The 21,260-nt window shown below is 48.1% G+C and overlaps 1 protein-coding gene across 1 annotated transcript; it reads left to right on the top strand.

The window, feature by feature from the left end:
• The first annotated feature begins 5,528 nt into the window (after positions 1–5,528).
• si:dkey-23o4.6 (retinol dehydrogenase 13) lies at positions 5,529–18,494 on the top strand. Its single transcript, XM_060920845.1, is given in 9 exon segments — positions 5,529–5,564; positions 6,602–6,717; positions 14,957–15,024; positions 15,027–15,174; positions 15,176–15,208; positions 16,061–16,219; positions 16,330–16,415; positions 17,998–18,040; positions 18,284–18,494. Coding segments are annotated over 9 exon segments (900 nt in total).
• Positions 18,495–21,260: the final 2,766 nt, after the last annotated feature.

Here is a 21,260-nt window from a genome sequence, read left to right as displayed (position 1 = left end):
TAAGGACACAGGTGAAGATAATTAGGACTAACAGGCAATTAACAAAAAAAAACACAAAACACAGGAACAGTGGCGGCCTCTAGAGGCCAAAATAAATATGACACGAAAAGGAAATAACAGCGGCCTCTAGAGGCCAAAACAGTCCAAGTCCTAACAGGACCCCCCCCTCTAGGAGCGTCTCCTGACGTTCCCAGGGCGATCCGGATGGGCCGAATGGAAGTCCCGACACAGTTCTTTATCCAGGACATCCCGAGCAGGAACCCAGCAGCGCTCCTCAGGACCATAGCCCTCCCAGTCCACCAGATATTGCAACCCGCCGCGGACCCGGCGGGAGTCAAGCAGGCGATGCACAGTGAACACAGTCTGCCCCTGGAAGATGCGGGGGGGTGGGGGGTTCCTAGGGGCAGGGGCATACGTAGACGTCAGTACAGGCCGCAACAGGGAAACATGGAAAGTGGGGTTGATCCTCAGAGTCCGGGGCAACTGGAGCCGGTAGGAGACAGGGTTCACCCTGCGCACCACCTTGAAGGGGCCAATGTAGCGAGGAGCAAGCTTGCGGTTCTCCACCCGCAGCGGAAGGTCCTTAGTGGACAGCCAAACCCGCTGCCCAGGGCGGAAAGTGTGTGCAGGTCTTCTATGGCGGTTGGCCTGAGTCTGGTTGGTTCTGGAGGTCTGTATGAGGGTCTTCCTGACCTTGCTCCAGGTCTTGCGACACCGTCTCACATATTGGTTGACCGAGGGCACCCCCGCGTCCTCCTCCTGGTCCGGGAACAGAGGTGGCTGGAACCCGAATTGGCACTGGAATGGCGACAGCTTGGTGGCCGATGACTGCAGGGTGTTGTGGGCGTACTCTGCCCATGGCAGCCAGGTGCTCCACGATGTCGGGTTATCCATAGCCAGGCCTCGCAGGGTGGTTTCCAGGTCCTTGTTGAGCCTCTCCGTCTGACCATTGGACTGTGGGTGAAACCCAGAGGAGAGGCTGGCAGTGGCTCCGATGACCTTGCAGAACCCGTGCCACACTCGGGAGGAGAACTGGGGCCCTCGGTCTGAGACGATGTCCTGTGGAAGACCAAAGACTCGGAAGACATGATTAAATATAAGTTTCGCTGTTTCAAGAGCAGAGGGGAGTTTGCACAGAGGTATGAAGCGGCAGGCCTTGGAGAATCTGTCAACAATGACCAAAATGACCATGTTACCTTGTGACTCAGGGAGACCCGTGATGAAGTCGACTGCCACGTGGGACCAGGGACGCCGGGGAATGGTCAGAGGATGCAGGAGACCCTGGGGACGCTGTCGTGGGTTCTTGGTTCTGGTGCAAACCTCACAGGACAGGACAAATGACCTTACTTCCTGCTCCATGTTAGGCCACCAGAAGCGTCTTTTCAGGAAGTCCAGGGTCCTCCGAGCTCCCGGGTGGGCAGTGAGAGGGGAAGAGTGACCCCACTGGAGAACCTTGGCCCGGGCTTGATGTGGGACGTACAAGAGGCCCGGTGGCCCCGTCCCAGGACCGGGGTCCTGGCGTTGGGCTCGTCGAACAGCCTCCTCAATACCCCAGCGGACAGGGGCCACAATCCGGGACACCGGGATAATAGGCCCGACTTCATTCTCCCTGTTAGTGGCAGAGAACAGCCTGGACAGTGCGTCAGGTTTGGTGTTCTTGGAGCCGGGACGGTACGAGAGGGTGAAGTCAAACCGACTGAAAAACAGGGCCCACCTAGCCTGTCGAGGGTTCAGTCTCTTGGCTTGCTGGAGGTACTCCAGGTTCTTGTGGTCAGTCCAAACCAGGAATGGATGTTGCGCTCCCTCCAGCCAGTGCCTCCACTCCTCAAGGGCCAGTTTGACCGCTAGCAGTTCTCGATCCCCCACATCGTACCGGGACTCTGCAGGACTCAGGCGGTGGGAGAAGTAAGCGCAGGGGTGCAGCTTTCCTTCCGAACGTTGAGAGAGTACCGCGCCGACACCACTGTCCGAGGCGTCCACCTCCACGATGAATGGTTGGGAGGTGTCCAGGAGGACCAGAATGGGTGCCGTGCAGAAGCAGGCCTTGAGGTCTTTGAACGCCTTTTCTGCCTGAGGAGACCAGCCATAAGATCCACCTGTCCCTTTGGTGAGGTCTGACATGGGTGCTGCCACAGAACTGAAGTTCCTGATGAACTTGCGGTAGAAGTTAGCGAATCCTAAGAACCGCTGAACCTCCTTAACGGACTTGGGAGTAGGCCAGTCCCGGACGGCCAGGGTCTTGGCAGGGTCCATTTGGAGTTGGCCTGTCCGTACAATAAATCCCAGAAAGGAGACCTCGGGAACATGAAATTCGCATTTCTGGGCCTTGGCGAACAGATTGTTCTGTAGCAGCCTCTGGAGAACCTGGCGGACATGGTGGCGGTGCTCCTGCATGGTCTTGGAAAAGATAAGGATGTCATCGAGGTAGACAAAGACGTACAGGTTAATCATGTCCCTTAAGACGTCGTTGATTAGGGCCTGAAAAACAGCTGGTGCGTTGGTGAGTCCGAAGGGCATCACCTGGTATTCGTAGTGCCCAGACGGGGTGTTAAAGGCAGTCTTCCACTCGTCTCCCTGTCGGATACGGATGAGGTGGTATGCGTTCCGTAGGTCCAACTTGGTGAAGACGGTGGCGCCTTGGAGCAGGTCGAAAGCAGTGGACATCAGCGGAAGGGGATATCGGTTGCGCACAGTGATCTTGTTCAGGCCCCTGTAGTCAATACATGGTCGAAGCCCCCCATCCTTCTTGCCGACAAAGAAGAAGCCGGCACCAGCAGGTGAGGTGGAGGGTCGAATGAACCCAGAGACCAGGGCGTCTTTGAGGTATTCCTCCATAGCCTTGCGTTCTGGCTGAGAGAGGGAAAACAGTCTGCCACGAGGAGGGGTAGTCCCAGGGAGCAAGTCGATAGCACAGTCGTAGGCCCGGTGCGGAGGAAGAACGGCGGCCCTGCTCTTGCTGAATACCTCCTTGAGATCCCAGTACTCTGTGGGAACTTGAGATAACTCGGTGAGATCAGGGGGCTCGGCAGGAGACACAGGAGAGCTAGAGAGCAGACAAGAGGCATGGCATGCAGGGCCCCATTCCACAACCTGGCTTGTTACCCAGTCTATGCGAGGGTTGTGGCGAGTAAGCCAAGGAAGGCCTAGAATAACTGGGAACTCAGGTGAAGGAATCAGGTGCAGGGATATTTCTTCCTTGTGACCTTGAGACTGGAGGAAGACTGGAGAAGTAACTTGAGTGACTCTTCCATCACCTAACGCTTGGCCATCGAGGGCAGACACAGACAGAGGGACTTCAAGAGGTGCAGTAGGTATATTGATGCTTTGGGCGAAGTGAATATCCATAAAGTTCCCAGCCGCCCCTGAGTCTATCAAAGCTTGACAAGAGTGGACAGACTCACCCCAGGAGATGGAGACCGGGATGTAGATTCCTTGGCCAGGGAGTCCGGGAGAGAGGGTAGGCCCCGTCACAACCCTCCCTCGGCTGGACGGGGCGGTCCTTTTCCCAAGAGTTCGGGACATGATGCTCGGAAGTGACCAGGCTTGCCACAGTAGATGCAGCACTTGTCCCTCCTTCTGCGCTCCCTCTCAGATGCGGAGAGGCGAGTACGACCCACTTGCATGGGTTCTGGACAGTCACTGAAGGAGGTAGACGGTCTCCAGGTAGAGGTAGGGAGGCTGGGGGGGCTCAAGGCTTGGTGGCGTTCTCTCATCCTGTTGTCCAGACGAATAGCATGTGAGATGAGGGTTTCGAGGTCACTTGGGCATCCAATAGAGGCCAGACCATCCTTGATGGGGTCAGACAGACCATGGTGGAAGGCTGACACCAGGGCAGTCTCGTTCCATCCACTTACTGCTGCGAGTGTTCGGAACGAGATGGCGTAATCTGCGACGCTTCCTCCTTGCCGGATGGACATGAGCTTTCGGGCTGCGTCGGTACTGATGTCTGCCTGATCGAAGACCCGAAGCATCTCTTCAGAAAACAGCTGGAAATCAAAGCACTCAGGTCCCTGTCTTTGCCAGATAGCAGTAGCCCAGGCTCGCGCCTTACCAGCTAATAAGGTGATCACAAAGGCAATCTTGCGGCGATCCGTAGTGTAGGTGGTAGGCTGAAGCTCAAAGGTGAGTTGACACTGGGTAAGGAACTCTCGGCACTCACTGTGCTTGACGTCATACCTCTGTGGTGCAGGAAGGCTGGGTTCGCGAGGTGAAGAAGGCAGCATGGCAGGAGGCACTGGAGCAGGAGTGGGAGCTGGATCAGGAGCAGGAACTGGATCAGGAGAAGCAGGCAGAGATGTCAGCTGTGCCAGGGTTTTCCCAATTTGCTGAAGTAGTTCCTCGTGGCGAGCAAGGGCCTCACGTTGGCTGGTGAGCGTACGTCCATGAGCGTCCATGGTCGCTCCGAAGCGTGTCAAAGCTGCCATAATTCCCTGAAGGTTAGCCGGGTAGACAGTTGAAGCAGCCTCTGCTGAGTCGGTCATGACGGAGTCTTTCTGTTAGGGTTTTGCTGGGATTTGAACCTGGTTCGTTGGTGTGATGATCCAGCAAACCCCCACTAGGCCACCAGGGGAATGACTCAAATGCAGAGGCGTGAGGCAGAAGTAGAAAAAGTAACAAAAGGTTTATTTATACTATGTACACTATATACAATCCAGGGCAAAACAAAAAAAACAAAAACAAAGAGTATAATTCAAAAAGAAAAAGGCAAAAATGCAAAAGCTCAGAAGATCCACAAAACACAGTACAAAGGAAACTGGAGATAAACATAACAGCACAAAGACTCCGTGACAAGAGGACTGAACTCAGGGGTATAAATACACAAACTAATTAAGGACACAGGTGAAGATAATTAGGACTAACAGGCAATTAACAAAAAAAAACACAAAACACAGGAACAGTGGCGGCCTCTAGAGGCCAAAATAAATATGACACGAAAAGGAAATAACAGCGGCCTCTAGAGGCCAAAACAGTCCAAGTCCTAACACTACGGGTGACTCGCAAGGCCAAATTAGAATTTGCGTTAACGGCACTATTTTTTTTAATCGCGATAAATTGAGATCGTGTTAACGCGTTATTATCGCGTTAACTTTGACAGCACTTATATATATATATATAAGAACTAGAGACCAGAGGTTTAAGTTGTGACATGTGGAAAGTGGGGTGAATATGTCACATGGTGAGTGGTAATGCCAGTCTGATGGAACATAGATTGATTACCTTGCTGATGAGGAAGGGTCCTAGGTATCTGGGGGCCAGCTTGCGGGAGACGGTTCTGAGTGGCAGATGGCGCGTGGAGAGCATGACTCGCTGCCCCACCTGGTAGGTGGGTGCCTTAGAGTGGCGTTTGTCGGCCTGCCTCTTGGATGCTAGGGCGGAGTGCATGAGTCTTCTCTGGGCCAATGCCTATGTCCTCCTGCAGTGGCGTATGAAGATCTGGGCTGAGGGTACGGCGACCTCCTCCTCTTCGTTGGGGAAGAGTGGTGGTTGGTAACCTAGGGAGCACTGGAAGGGCAAGAGACCTGTGGCAGATGAAGGGAGAGTGTTGTGAGCATACTCGACCCAAGGTAAAAATTTACTCCAAGAACCAGCATCCCTGGACGCCATGCACCTGAGTGCCACCTCCAAATCTTGAGTCGCCCGTTCCGCCTGGCTGTTGGTTTGAGGATGGAACCCTGAGGAGAGACTACAGAAGGCCCCAATGAGTTTTCAGAAGGCCCTCCAGAACTGCGCAGTGAACTGAGGACCCCAGTCGGAGACGATATCAGTGGAGAATCCGTGTAGGCGGAAAATGTGAAAAATGAGTAATTTGGCAGTTTCTTTAGCTGTGGGAAGCTTTGGCAGAGGGATGAAATGGACTGTCTTGGAGAAACAGTCAATAACTGTGAGGATGCATATGTTGCCACCTGAGTTGGGGAGTCCTGTGACGAAGTCCAGGGTGATGTGAGACCAGGGTTGATGAGGAATCGGGAGGGGTCTTAGCAGGCCGGCAGGGGTCGATTGGCTGTCTTGTTCTGGGCATATGTGTCACAGGCTGCCACAAACTCCTGGATGTCTTCCTTGATGGATGGCCACCAGAAGTGCTGTTGGATGAGTGCCAGGGTTCAAGCAGCTCCTGGGTGACAAGCCAGCTTGGAGCCATGACCCCACTGCAGCACCTGGGTTCGCACAGAACAGGGAACAAACAGATGGTTAGGTGGTATGTTGCTTGAATTACCTTCTCCGGGGTCCTGCTTCAGGGCCTTCTGCACCAATGTCTCTACCTCAAGTAGGGCGGCCCCCACCAGACAGTGTGGAGAGAGGATGGTTTCAGGCATACTAGACTCCTCCTAGCAGGCAGAGAATATCCTGGACAGGGCATCGGGTTTGCCGTTCTTGGAGCCTGGGCGGTAGGAGAGCATGAATCGGAACCGGGAGAAGAAGAGAGGCCATCAGGCTTGTCGTGAGTTAAGGCGTTTGGTGGACTTGAGGTATTCTAGGTTTTTGTGGTTGGTCCAGACAAGGAAGGGGAGATCTGACCCCTTGAGCCAGTGCCTCCACTCCTCCAGGGCTAGCTTGATGGCCAACAGCTCTCTGTCACCAATGTCGTAATTTCGTTCAGCAGGCGAGAGAAGAAGGAGCAGGGGTGGACCTTGTTACCACTGGCACTCTGGGAGAGAATGGCTCTGACCCTGGACTCAGAAGCGTCGACCTCCATGATGAACTGTTTGGTCGGATTGGGTATGGTGCGAATGGGTGCTGTGGTGAACTTGTGCTTGAGCATGGAGAAGGCTTTCTCTGCTTCCTCCCCCCACTTGAACGAGGTCTTAATTGAGGTCAAGGCAATGAGAGGTCCGGCCACCATGCTGAAGTTGCAGATGAAGCGCCTGTAGAAATTGGTCAATCCCAGGAAACGCTGGAGCTCTCGTTGTGAGGATGGGGTGGGCCAGTCAGTGACTGCCTCAAGCTTGAGGGGGTCCATCTGGATCCTATCTGGGGAGATGATGAACCCCAGAGCGAATTCTCTGGTGGAATTCGCTCTTTTCCATCTTGACAAACAGCTTATTTTCTAGCAGGCACTGGAGGACCTGCCAGACGTGGCCCCGATGTTCCTCCAGGGAGCGAGAAAAGATCAGGATGTCATCCAGGTACATGAAAATGAAGATGTTAAGAAAGTCCCTTAGGACGTTGTTGACGAGTGCCTGGAAGACTGCGGGTGCATTGGTCAGGCCGAAAGGGACCACGAGGTACTTGTAGTGGCCAGTAGTGGTGTTAAAGGCCATATTCCACTCGTCCCCCTCCCTGATCCTGATGAGATGGTAGGCATTACGTAAGTGCAACTTGGTAAATATCTTGGCTCCCTGGAGTAGTTCAAAGGCCGTGGTCATGAGCGGTAGTGGGTAGTGGTTCTTGACCGTGTTGGCATTGAGACCTCGATAGTCAATGCAGGGGCGGAGGGACTTGTCCTTCTTCTCCATGAAGAAGAATCCCACCCCTGCTGGGGAGGAGGAAGGGTGGATAATCCCAGCTGCCAGAGACTTGGAGGTGTACTTCTCCATAGCTTGCCTTTTGATGGGAGAGAGAGAGTAGAGTCACCCTTTGGGCAGGAGGTCGATTCTGCAGTCATAGGGTCTGTGAGGAGGGAGGGACACTGCTTGGGTCTTGCTGAAGATGAGTCTTAAGTCCAGATATTCCAGAGGCACGTGTGAGAGGTCAGGAAACTCGCTGGCTGAAGGCTGTGGTGGTTTGGTGGGAGGCAGAGCGGAGTTCAGGCAGGAAGCTAGGCAGGAATGGCTCCAGCCTAGGATGATGTTATCGGCCCAGTTTAGGTGGGGGTTGTGCTGCATTAACCAGGGTAATCCTAGGATGATGGGCACGTGGGGGTTGTTCATGACGTGGAGTTGGATGGTTTCAGAGTGGTTGCCGGAAATTCTCAGGGTGAGCGGGGCAGTAAGGTGGGTAATGGTGGTCAAGCTGGTGCCATTGAGTGTCAGGACTGTGAGAGGGATGTCGAGGGCGAGTAGCGGGATTTCCAGATGCTTGGTGGTGGCAGAACAGATCAGGTTCCTGTCCGCCCCTGAGTCGACGAGGGCCTGGAGATGGTGATGCTGGTTGTCGTGGATGACGATGACAGGGAGTAATGGTCGATCAGCGGGGGGCTGGTTCTGAGCATTGCCCACCAGGGCCCCTCGATTCACTGGTGGTCTCGTTCCCTTTAGCAGGCAGGCTTGGCAGATGTGTCCTCACTGACCGCAGTAGAAACAGGCCCCTGTGCTCTGCCGGCATTGTCGTTCCTCTGCTGACACCCGTACCCGGTCTACCTGCATGGGTTCGACGGACGAGGAGGGAGGTGGAGAGGAGGTGAAGCTGGGGCAGGTCTTCTCTCTCCTCCGTTGCTGGAACCGGGCATCGATGAGACTGGAGAGGTCCGACGGCAGTTCCCACGATACCAGTTCATCCTTAGTGGTGTCGGACAAGCCATGCAGGAACGTGTCAACCTGGGCACTCTCGTTCCAACCACACAATGACGCCAATGTCCGGAACTCGATGGCGTAGCCCAAGGTAGACTGGGACCCCTGCCACAGCTCCATGAGTTCCCTAGCCGCCTCCCGGCTGGACAGAGAGCAATAAAAAGTTCGCTCCATCTTCTCGGAGAAATCTTTGAAACTGGAGCAACAGGGAGCATCGGCGTCCCAGACCACTGTCCCCCGCTCCCTGGCCTTGCCGGTGAGGAGCGTGATGATATATGCCACCCGGGATCGTTCTGTGGGGAAGGTCAGAGGTTGTAGCTCAATGATCAATGAGCATTGAGATAGGAACGATCTGCAAGTACCTGGCTCTCCATCATAGGGCTGAGGCGCTGGGAGTCTCGGCTCGTGGAGAAAAGCAGTGGCAGGAGCTGAAGTAGGCATAGGTGGTTTTAAACGGGGGCCGGGGGGGCCAGTGCCCCTGTAAAATTGCTCCTGGCCCCTGTTGTGGCCCCTGTGCTGAACAGATAATAAGATTTATTAATTTCGACGTGCGCTGGCTCGAAGATCAGAACTGACATGACGGAGTGTTCTACACGGACTTCTTAAAGCGCTACATGCACACTGTTACCTGCAGCAGAAAGACCAGCAGCAGCGTGAATTGTAAACTTCGGATGTGAGAGATAACAGCTGCAGCCCTGCAAGGACTAGGCTAGTGCAAAGAGGCGAAGGTAAGGAAAATTATTCGATTTCGTAACGTCAGTGTTTGCACATATCCGTGTTTTACTGTTGTTGTTCACTACAATAATAAATCCGTTTTATTGCGCTTTCTTAAAAGTGCGTTGCACAGCAATAAGTAGCCTAACTTAATATTTTTGGGAAATGGGTAAAATAACCGACAGTGTTTAACCTTCTTGTAAAACTTGAATGGCCTTGTGATATGTAGAGGCTACATTCCTCTCCGTTTACTTTTTAGTATAGGCCTACTGTAGGCTATCATCATGAAAAGGAGCAAGAAGGACATTATGTCCTTTTTTGCCCCTGTTGGCAAAAAGGAACAAAGAGAGAGTAAGGAAGATGAAGATTATGAAAGAGATCAGGAGCAGAAGGAGAGAGAGCCAGAGGTGGAGAGAGAGCCAGAGGTGGTGGTTGGAGAGGTGGAAAGTGAGGCATCTGAAAGGCAATCTTGAGTGAGAATGAAGACATTCAGGATCAGATTGAGGGACAGAATGAGGGACAACCCAACGAGTCATTGGGACAACCAGATTCACCATGCATATCAAGTACAGCACCATCAGGTTTGTGATGTTGAACAAATGTATGTGTGTGTGTGTGTGTGTGTGTGTGTGTGTGTGTGTGTGTGTGTGTGTGTGAGCAGTGTCGGCCTACAATTCATATAGCCTACCCTGAAAGTGTGAAGTCTGAATAATAATTAATAAATATAAAATAAAAATAATAGATATAATAATAAATTAATAAATGAATAATGATAAATAAATGTTGTTCTCAGTTGCACTCTCATATTTACTGTATTCATCTTTCTCCAGATATCAGCAAGTGCTTGGACGACGCTCCAATAATAAGATTTATTGAGCACAATTTATTTTATGTTTAGGCTATTGAGACAGAATGTTTATCTCATTGTATTTATGCTCAATGTATTTTGTTTTGGTTTTAAATAAACTAAACAAAACATTTTGAGCACTTAAATATTGCCAAGTTTTGTTCTTATATGTGCCCCCTGAAAAAACACTGGCCCCACCTCGGCCCCCCTAGTAATTTTGGTCTAGAACCACCACTGGAAGTAGGAGACGGTTGGACAGGGGTAGGCACGGCTTGATAGTGCTACATTTGTGTGGTGAGGAGGTTGAGTGATTTGGACAGGGTGGTGAGGTTCTGGGTGATCTGCTGGAGGTCTTGTTGATGGGTCCTGAGGAGAGTCCCTTGCTGCTGGATGGCCGTTCTCAGACGGGTGAGTTCTGCTGGATCCATGTTGCCCAGAACGTACTGTTAGGGGTGGTGGAGGTGTGGTGAGATAGGATGCAAAAGCAGAACACAGACAGTTATCAAATAAATAAGGTGATTTAATCCAGGGAAAAAGGGCCTGGCAAAAAGGTAAACAAACAGGACAAGAAACAAATGGCAAAAATAGTTTGGGGAAAAAAGAGACAAAAAACTTGACAAAAACACGAGACAGGCAAGGGAAAAAACGCTAGTGCAAAAAAAAAACATGAACAAGAATAAACGCTAGTGCAAAAACCATGAACAAGAAAAAACCTAAAAACCTTAGTGCAAAAAACCATAAACCAGAAAAACAGCTAGAGCAAAAACCATGAGACGCAAAAAGGCACAGAAACAGCTAGAGTAGCAAACGAGACGTTTTGGAGAAGTTAGAGTCTGAGAACGGCGTATTTATAGGCAGCGGTGAATACAGGTGAGGTGGAATTCCCATCCTGGATCCGGATCGGCGCTGGCATGAGAGATCCGTAATCTCTGGAGTGGATGTCCGGGACAGAGCATGACATATTGAGTGTATAAATGATCATTCCTTTCAGAAGTTGGACATTTCTGTATTGTAAATCCTTTTTGAATGATCTTAGGAAATATTCACATACTCCCTCCCTGTTCTGCCCCTCCTCCCCCCTCTGCCCCCTGCCACAGATTCTGCTCACACCCCCCCCTGCTCCCCCTTCAGCATCTGACATGTCACCCTCACAGTTTCCCCCCCAACACACACACACACACACACACACACACACACACACACACACACACACACACACATACTCGATAGCACTCTTTCCTTCCAATCCCACATTAATAACATTACCCGGTCTGCATATTTTCATTTACGCAATATCAACCGTCTCCGCCCCTCCCTTACCCCCCATGCCACTGCTATTCTTGTCCACAGCCTCGTCACTTCTCGTCTGGATTACTGCAACTCCCTCCTCTCTGGTCTCCCTCACAAATCTGTCCATAAGATCCAACTGGTCCAGAATTCAGCTGCCCGCATCATCACCAGAACCCCCTCCATCCACCACATCACGCCCATCTTGCAGCAGCTCTACTGGCTCCCAGTCAAGTTTCGAATTGAATTCAAAACCCTTCTGTTAACTTTCAAGGCCATGCACAACCTCGCTCCCCCATATCTGTCCGATCTCCTCCATGTTGCCACTCCCTATCGTTCCCTCAGATCTTCTTCTTCCATCCACTTGACTGTCCCCTCCGCCCGTCTCACCACCATGGGGAGCAGACCTTTCAGCCACTCTGCTCCCTGGCTTTGGAACTCATTACCTCCTGAACTTAGAAATATCAACTCCCTTCCACATTTCAAATCCTCACTCAAAACACACCTGTCCAAACTTGCTTTTCAACTTTAAATCACTGCACTGTCAAATTTTGAATTGTAACTTGTTTTAATGTTTTGTTTTCTTTTTTTAATGTGTATTTTATGGTTTGCCTTTCATTTTTGTATGGTGTCCTCGGGTGCTAGAAAGGCGCTGTAACAGTTCGTGTACCGTAGGTGGGTGGAGCACAGAAGGATGGCAGGCCAGAACTGAGTCCACAAAACTCTTTTTATTTAGCTTTTCAGCTTTTAAATTTACTCTCTCACACACTCAGACACACGCACATACATCAGTCGTCTGGTTGGGGAGAGAGCTCCCTCTGCTCTCGCTCTCTCTCTTTAAATAGGGCGCGGTCACTGGGGAAGACACACAAACACATTAATTAACATCAGGTGTAGTGATTCTGCCACTTACCTTCCCTGACTCCGCCCTCTGGTCACAGACTGATGCTTGACCACGCCCCCGCTGCCACATACCCCCACCTCCTGACTCAGGCCGGGCGTCCGTCCGGCCTGCAGCCAACTCCCCCCCCCCTTGACGGGAGAGGAAGTCCGCCATGACCATCTGCGCCCCCGGCCTGTGGATCACCTTGAAGTTAAAGGGTTGGAGTGCCAGATACCAACGGGTGATCCGCGCGTTAGCATCCTTCATGCGGTGGAGCCACTGGAGGGGCGCGTGGTCCGAACAGAGGGTGAAAGGGCGTCCCAGCAGGTAGTAACGGAGGGCGAGGACCGACCACTTGATCGCCAGCCACTCTTTCTCAATCGTGCTGTAGCGCCCCTCACGCACCGACAGCTTGCGACTGATATACAGTACTGGGCGATCCTCCTCCTCCACCTCCTGGGACAAAACAGCCCCCAGCCCTCTGTCCGACGCATCCGTCTGTAACATAAAGGGGAGAGAAAAGTCAGGGGAGTGTAAAAGTGGCCCCCCACACAGTGCAGCCTTTACCTTAGAAAAAGCCCACTGGCATTGCTCCGTCCACTGGACCGGATCTGGTGCCCCCTTTTTAGTCAGATCAGTCAGCGGGTTGGTGACGTCTGAATAATTAGGTATAAACCTACGATAATAGCCAGCCAGCCCCAGGAACTGTCTCACCCCCTTTTTGGTCTTGGGCCTCGGGCAGGCCGCAATTGCTGCTGTCTTGTTAATTTGGGGATGCACCTGCCCGTTACCCAAGTGGAAGCCCAGATACCGTACTTCCACCTGCCCAATCGCACACTTCTTTGGGTTGGCTGTGAGACCCGCTCGCCTCAGCGACCTAAGGACGGCCCTCAGATGTTCGAGGTGCCTCAGCCAGTCATTACTATAGATAATAATGTCGTTGAGGTAGGCGGCCGCATAGGTGGCATGGGGCGGAGGACCCTATCCATCAGCCGCTGAAACGTAGCGGGCACCCCAAACAGCCCAAAAGGAAGTGTGACAAATTGGTGTAAGCTGAACGGTGTGGAAAAGGCCATTTTTTCTCGGGATAATGGAGTCAAGGGGATCTGCCAATAACCCTTTGTTAAATCCAGTGTCGAGTAAAAACGAGCCGTGCCTAGCCGATCGAGCAACTCATCAATACGAGGCATTGGGTACGTGTTGAATTTAGACACCGCGTTGACTTTTCTATAGTCTACACAGAACCGGACCGACCCGTCGGCCTTGGGTACCAAGACCACCGGGCTGCTCCAATCACTGTGGGATTCCTCGACGATGCCCATTTCGAGCATGGCCTCGAGTTCTTCCTGAACCACTTTCTTCTTGTGCTTGGGTAACCTGTAAGGGCGGCTATGCACTACCACCCCCGGGGGCGTCTCAATGTGGTACTCTATGAGGTTGGTGCGGCCGGGCAGGGGCGAGAACACGTCCGAAAACTCGGTCTGCAACTGGGCAACCTCCGCGAGTTGGGTCGGGGAGAAGTGGTCTCCACAGGGGACCGGAGAGGTACGTGATGCCAATGTTCCCTTTTGAACCTCCGGCCCCAGCTCCGCCTTCTCCGGAACCACTGACACCAACACCACGGGGACCTCCTCGTTCCAGAGTTTGAGCAGGAGTTCACACACCGAACTCAGGGACTGCACATTTCACTTTTACCTCGCTCATTTGCACTATTCCGCACTACCTCACCTTAACAGCTATTAGTTTATTGTTTATACTGCTTATTTCATGTTTACCTCCTATACCTCAAGTGCCCTTGACTGTTTATTTGCTCCAATTTTGTGTGTGTGTATATGCGTGTATATATATATATATATATATATATATATATATATATATCATCTCATTATCTCTAGCCGCTTTATCCTTCTACAGGGTCGCAGGCAAGCTGGAGCCTATCCCAGCTGACTACGGGCGAAAGGCGGGGTACACCCTGGACAAGTCGCCAGGTCATCACAGGGCTGACACATAGACACAGACAACCATTCACACTCACACCTACAGTCAATTTAGAGTCACCAGTTTACCTAACCTGCATGTCTTTGGACTGTGGGGGAAACCGGAGCACCCGGAGGAAACCCACGCGGACACGGGGAGAACATGCAAACTCCACACAGAAAGGCCCTCGCCGGCCACGGGGCTCGAACCCGGGACCTTCTTGCTGTGAGGCGACATCGCTAACCACTACACCACCGTGCCGCCCTTTTATTTATATATATATATATATATATATATATATATGTCTAGTTCTTATCTAGAGTGTTTATACTGTTTATATTGTTTATTTCAATTACTCTATTTTTATTTATTGCATTGCCTGTTTGCACCGTGGGTCAGAGAGGACTGAAATTTCATCTGTGCTGTATGTCGAGCATGTATAGCATATTTGACAGTAAACTTGACTTGACTTGATAATTTGAGATACTGGATTTCTGAGTTTCATGAGCTATAAGCCATAATCATAAAAAAAGGCTTGAGATATTTCACGTTATATGTCATGAATACAAAATATATGAAAGTTTACTTTTTTGAACTAAATTACAATAAAATGAACTTTTCATGATATTTTAATTGTTTGAGATGCACTAGTATAGTATGTGCTAGGCCTTTGACAAGTCAAAGAATACTGGATTTTCAAAATTCCAAGTGTTTTCAGGTGGAGTAATAAGCACACACTTATTTGTTTTGCCTAACAGGTTTTGTCTTGTTTTGAGATACCTAGACTGTTTCTCTTGCAAGCTTATTGTTGATGCAGAAATGGACTGCTGGTGGCATGTGCACGAGTCAAACTCGCCTCGATGGTAAAACTTCGAGATGGTCTGGTGGGATCTGAGATGGGCTGACATGGCTGTGCAAGAGATTCGGTGAGCCACAAGAAATGGGAATGTGATTATCTGACACATGAACTTAGCTTCCCTTTTTTCCATTCATGAGTTTCCCAAAGAATTCTTAGCCACTGGAACAACTGGATATTCTCATCAACAATGCAGGAAAGTCCTGACTGGTCATATTTTAAAAGGAATTAATAACTAGAGAAAAACTGTCATCAGAGATTTCATTTAAAGCTGTGAGGAACACAAGTGAATCCTCATTTCAGCTGTATTCGACCAAATAACATGCCTTGAAAAGGCAGCAATGGGCTGTAAAGTTCCAGGTCAGATTTGGGCACAAAATTTAGATATAATATTAACAGGGCAGTACATTTTATAAACAGAAAATTTAGTTAAGGGTGAAAGGTGCTTATTGGATCTATCATTGTCTCGCCTGCATAGCAGTTTTACGAGACATAGCGGTCACGTTTTTGGACGTCTGTCTTTCTGTCTGTCTGTAAAAACTTTGACATTTTCATGTATCTCCAAAAGTAAAGGTGATCCTGTGCCCATACTGCATATGCATATTCGCCATGAGGAGGGCTTCTACTCCAGGGGTGAATTTTAAAATTTCGACCTTTGACCTATGATGAAAAATTTGACAAAAAACTTCAACATTTTCAAATATCTCTAAAAGTAATGAACTGTATGTACTGAAGACCACATTTTAACATCCACCCTGAAGAGGCCTTCTCCCCCAGGGCTTTTTTTTTAATGTGAACTTTGATCTTTTCTCTTAATGCAATGTGAAATTATGTTTGCTTGCTTCTGAGCAGGCGAGACTTTGCTGTGCTTCTGGTTTCAGTCATAATGGTCATTGTGAAACAGTAGCAAATTCTGTTGAATTGAAGAATATCCTTGGATGGATTGCATAAGGTTCTTATCTTGAGTCCAATTGCCTTAACATTTAATTGTTTGACTATAAGGTGTTTGGTACATGAGTTACTCTGTAACTCTGTAAAGAAGTCTCTTCTGTCATGATGTACCCCAAGTGGATAACAGTGGATGGCTTTGAGACACAGCTAGCCATCAATCCCTTGGATCTTTTCTTGCTTATCAATCTTCTGTTGGGAATTCTTCAGAGCTCCGCCCCACATTGTACTGTGAATGTGTCCAGTATTGCACATGTTGGTGGTAATCTCTTTTTAATTAAAACTCAGTGAGATCAAGCTTCTTGGCAAATCTCATTCAAGGTCAGACTGTCTTATTAAAGAGACAATAATTATGTGAATGTTTTTGTGTGGGAAAGATTCATTTTGATGATCTGTTTTTTGAAAAGAGACCATACAATTCTCTGGATAGCTAGAGACAGAGCAAACTGGCCAACAGAGGTGGACGAAGTACCCAACTTCGTTACTTAAGTCAGAGTACAGATCCCACTGGTCAAATGTTACTCTGATACAAGTGAATGTTGTCCAGTCAAATTTTTACTTAAGTTAAAGCACTGAAGTACTTGCTTTTAAAAATACTTAAGTATTAAAAGTACATTGTCTGTCAGTGCATTGTTGTATTATTGCCACAACACTTACAAAACCTAATGCCGTTACCAAAGACAGAAATGTGAATTCACAAAATGAATACATGCTGTGCCATCATGGTGGTTTAATGTTAAGCTAGCTAGTCAGTGAAACTCCACCTGACATGCTAGCAAATGCTTTTCAAACTCTAAATCATATTGGGTAGCTAACGTTACTAGAAAAGAAAGATTTCTACATTCTGTTTATTTGGCAAGATTATGCTCAAACATTTCTGAAAGGACTTCAGATAAGTTAACATTATTCATGTTAGCGTAACTCCATTTTTACATGCTAACTAACAGTGTCCAAGTTAACTAGCTATGTGTAAATGTTAGTCATGGACAAGGCTATGGCAACTTGGCTGGCAAATCCATAGAAAGTCATTTGACTAACCAGACTGCACAGCTATTGCAACGTTATCGCTAGCTCTAAAAGCACAGACAACTTCATTGCAAGCTTTCTCTTGGAATAAAACATTCACATCCTTCAATGTGCTTCTGCAGGTTGGACGGCGAGTTTTTATAGGCCATGATGCGGTTAGTTTTCGGCAAACAAAGCAAACATTTAAAACGAAATGAATTTTTAATCCTTTCAGAAAACTGAAACATAGGTTCTAGGTATGGCTGTGCATGTGTGCATTCCCCAGAAGAACCACCTCCTTCCATTCTGCCATCAACTGATCATGTTAAATAATGCTGTTGAGAAATCATTGACCTTTATTTTATACAGTTTATGGACGTGATGTGACCCTAATGATTACTGATAGGCTGTCTCAGTGTCACCTGTGAAAAAAACAATCACGTTTTAGAAAAGCAAAGAAAAAAACATCCACTTTCAAAGCTGCTTCATAGTAACGAGTAACGAGGACCTTGATAGAAATGTAGTGGAGTGAAAAGTATGATATTTGTCTTTCAAATGTAGTGAAGTTAAAGTCATAAGTTTCCAAAATCATCACCATATCTTGTCACGATAGTGCTTTATCCAGGAGATGGCAGTGTTGGTGACTTCTCTCAGGTCCACATCAGAGCAGTGAGGACCTAGTGGACAGTCCTGTAAGACGTGGTCCATCGTCTGTTCTTCGCCGCAGGGACATCTTGCATCTGTTGCAATACCCCAACGTGCCAGGTTCTTCTTCGTTTTACCCACTTTACTCCTTGCCCGGTTCAATGTCACCCAGTCCTTACGACTGAGAGAGCTTCCTGTTGGCAACTGCTCTTGATATTCAGGAAGCGCTGCGTTGAGATCCGCGGCGTTTAGGTCTTTCCATCTTTCAAGACGGAAACTTGTTTCCAAAATAATAATACTCAAGTAAAGTACAGATACTCAAAAAGTGTACTTTAGTACAGTTCTCAAGTAAATGTACTTTGTTGCTGTCCACCTCTGCTGGCCAATGTGCTTTTCTTCAGAGAACTTGCTCAATGGACAAAAGGTAAAATGTAGCTGAGTTAATCATGCGATCACCACCATCATTTGTGTGTTAATCATAGGTTGTCTGTTATTGTTCTTAGAAGTTTCTTGTAAATTAATTTTTTATTTTTATTTTACAAAGATAGATAGTAAGCTTTAATGGTCTAAGCTGTAACCAACTGCAAGTGTAGATAATACTGTGTCCATGTTGTATGTTTAACACATATACAGTATCAATATATTGTCATTTCTAACACCATTGTTTGTTTCAGTGGTACTGGGGTGACTTCCTACAGCTTGCACTCTGCAGTGATCCATATGGAACTGAGCTGTCATGTGAAGTCTCAGTACCCTCTGCTAAGTTCTGTATTTTCATCCATTTCCTTCCTGTTGATGAAGAAACCCTGACAGGGAGCACAGATGTCCATCTACTGTGCTGTGACAGAGGGCCTGGAGGACAAGTCTGGATGCTATTTCAGTTAATTATGATATTATGCAAACGTAATGTTATGATGGTATGTAATGTAAACATAATTGTGCTTTTCTGGAGAATGTTTATTTAGAGGTGATTGTTAGATTAGATTGTTTTTTTATTAGCCACACGACCAAGGCCAGTGGAATTTGTTTTTGGTACAGTATGTACATACATGGACAACAGCAGACATGCCACATATTATCAACATGTGACAATAAGTCACAACGATGTTGGCGACATCAGGAAAACTTGACCAATGACAACTTCTATTTAACAATGTGTGAACTGATTAGTTTCACCTTGACTTCTGTCTTCTGGCACAGTGGACAAATTGATAATGTTAAGGGCAAAGATGATGAATAAATTAAAGATCAAGAAATAACATTGTCACAGATTTCAGCTTATCAAATTATCACATTATCAAAAAAAAAATAATTGTGCTATTTTATTCAGTCTTGCTCCAACATTAGGCTGTGACTATTCTGAGCTGTAGCCCTGCGATGACCTGGCGACCTGTCCAGGGTGTACCCCATCTCTCGCCCATAGTCAGCTGGGATAGGCTCCGGCTTGCCTGTGACCCTGTACAGGATAAGCGGTTACAGACAATGGATGGATGGATGGATTCTGACCTGTTTGCATTCCTGCTTAGTCTACTTGATTTGACCTCTGTTTATTTTCTATTCACCCACACTGCCTGGCCTAGTTTATGTCTGTTTACTGATTGCCTGACTTTCTTCCTGCCCTTCGTTTTGAAAATTGTTCCCTTGGACAGAAACCCACCAACCGTGACAGAAGACTTTACCAGTAACATCGATACATCAGGTTTCAGAGTTGTCAAGCCCTCACTTCTTCTTAAGGCATATAGTGAGCAAACAACAGCAGTAAATCTCTGTCCTTCATGCCCTTCTAGTTGATCCCACTCCTGGTTCTACTCCCATAAAACCAGTCTCTCAAAACTGATTACTTGCTCTTCAACAAGTATGATAAAAATCTGTCTAAATGGCAAGGTCGGGGCAGCACGGTGGTGTAGTGGTTAGCGCTGTCGCCTCACAGTAAGAAGGTCCTGGGTTCGAGCCCAGTGGCCGGCAAGGGCCTTTCTGTGTGGAGTTTGCATGTTCTCCCCATGTCTGCCTGGGTTTCCTCTGGGTGCTCCGGTTTCCCCTACAGTCCAAAGACATGCAGGTTAGGTTAAATGGTGGCTCTAGATTGACCATAGGCATGAATGTGAGTGTGAATGGTCGTTTGTCTCTGTGTCAGCCCTGCGATAACCTGGTGACTTGTCCAGGGTGTACCCCGCCTCTCGTCCATAGTCAACTGGGATAGGCTCCAGCTTGCCTACAACCCTGTAGAACAGGATAAGCAGCTACAGATACTGGATGGATGGATGGATGGATGGATGGCAAGGTCTTCTGGTACAGTACTCGCTGTACTTTTCATCACAAGACATTCAATCTGATCAGAACAAAGTAGCACAGCTCATAACCAGGACCAGAACCAGGGCTCTTGACAGTGAACTAATCCATCTCAGCATTGCCTAGATTCCTTATTGTGCTTGGGTTGCCATGGCTTCAACATCACAGCTCTAAAAGTTAATGGTCTTATCAAGGAATTACCACCTGGTCTCCGCATTGCCAGTTACTTTGTTAGTTATAGTTACAATAGTGACAGTCTCAGTTGAAAGCCCGAATGTAAATCAGCCCATAGTGATCCATAAACGTTGCTCTGAATTCCAAGTAAAAATTCAGATTATAGCTTGTGCTCTGCCTTTACACCTTATGACTTAGCAATTGACTATGTCTCCAACATATCCCAACTAGATTACACATTTATCCTTTAGCCCCAACTGAGAAAAAAAAATTGAGCAGTATGGATATCTCTGAGGCCCTTGCCCAAGGTTATATTTGACCCTCCACATCAATTCATGCCCAAAAAAAAGGAAGGGGGTCTGCATTCCTGCACTGATTCCTGTCCTCAATCAGATTACTGTCCACTACCAGTATCCACTGCCCCTTGTTATATCGGTCTTAGAACAATTTTCTGATGTCTTCATCAGAAAACCTGACCTCAGAAATGCTTATAACATAATAAGAGTTTGTGAAGGAGATGAGTCGAAGACGGCTTATAGCACTATGAATATTTTGTAATGCTCTATAGCCTGGACAGTGTCCATTTTGTTTTCCAGGTGTTTGTGAATCACAGTCACAAACTGGCCTGTTCCCCACACCATCCAGGAACTTTAGAGGCTTCTAGGCTTTGCCAACTTATAAAGAATATTCATTCAATATTTGGTCACTGACTGGACCCCTCAGATTCTTGTAAAAAGGAATGCACAAGCTGAAATAGCATTCTCCGTCAAATAAATTTATTACAGCTCCCATCCTCAATTAGCCAGATCCTTGTCTGCAATTTGTAGGCAAACTTGATGCCTCAGAAGAGGGGATGGGTTAGACTTTAATTCCTTGTAAAGTCTAGCTCCATGTCTGCCCATTGATTGCCTCACTTTCTGGCAGTCCTCCATTTTAATAATTGCCTGGACTCTTAGATTTTTCTACTTTAGATAGTTAATTAAACCAGCACTAGCTTTTGTCTATCCACTAACCATGAGAATTATCCATATATCCATACAGCATGTATCGCTTATTATCCCCCCTGGCATATAATGCAAGGGGATATAGCTATTGCTCTGTCTGTTCGTCTGTAAAAATGTTAGTTTCCAGAGCATAACTCAAAAACTGTTAGGATTTTTTTTTCATGAAACCTCACAGTTATGTTAA

The sequence above is a fragment of the Neoarius graeffei genome, chromosome 5 (genome assembly GCF_027579695.1).
Source record: "Neoarius graeffei isolate fNeoGra1 chromosome 5, fNeoGra1.pri, whole genome shotgun sequence".
Lineage (NCBI taxonomy): Eukaryota > Metazoa > Chordata > Actinopteri > Siluriformes > Ariidae > Neoarius > Neoarius graeffei.
The sequence above is the reverse complement of the archived record's forward strand: the minus strand, read 5'-3'. Positions and strand labels throughout refer to the sequence as shown.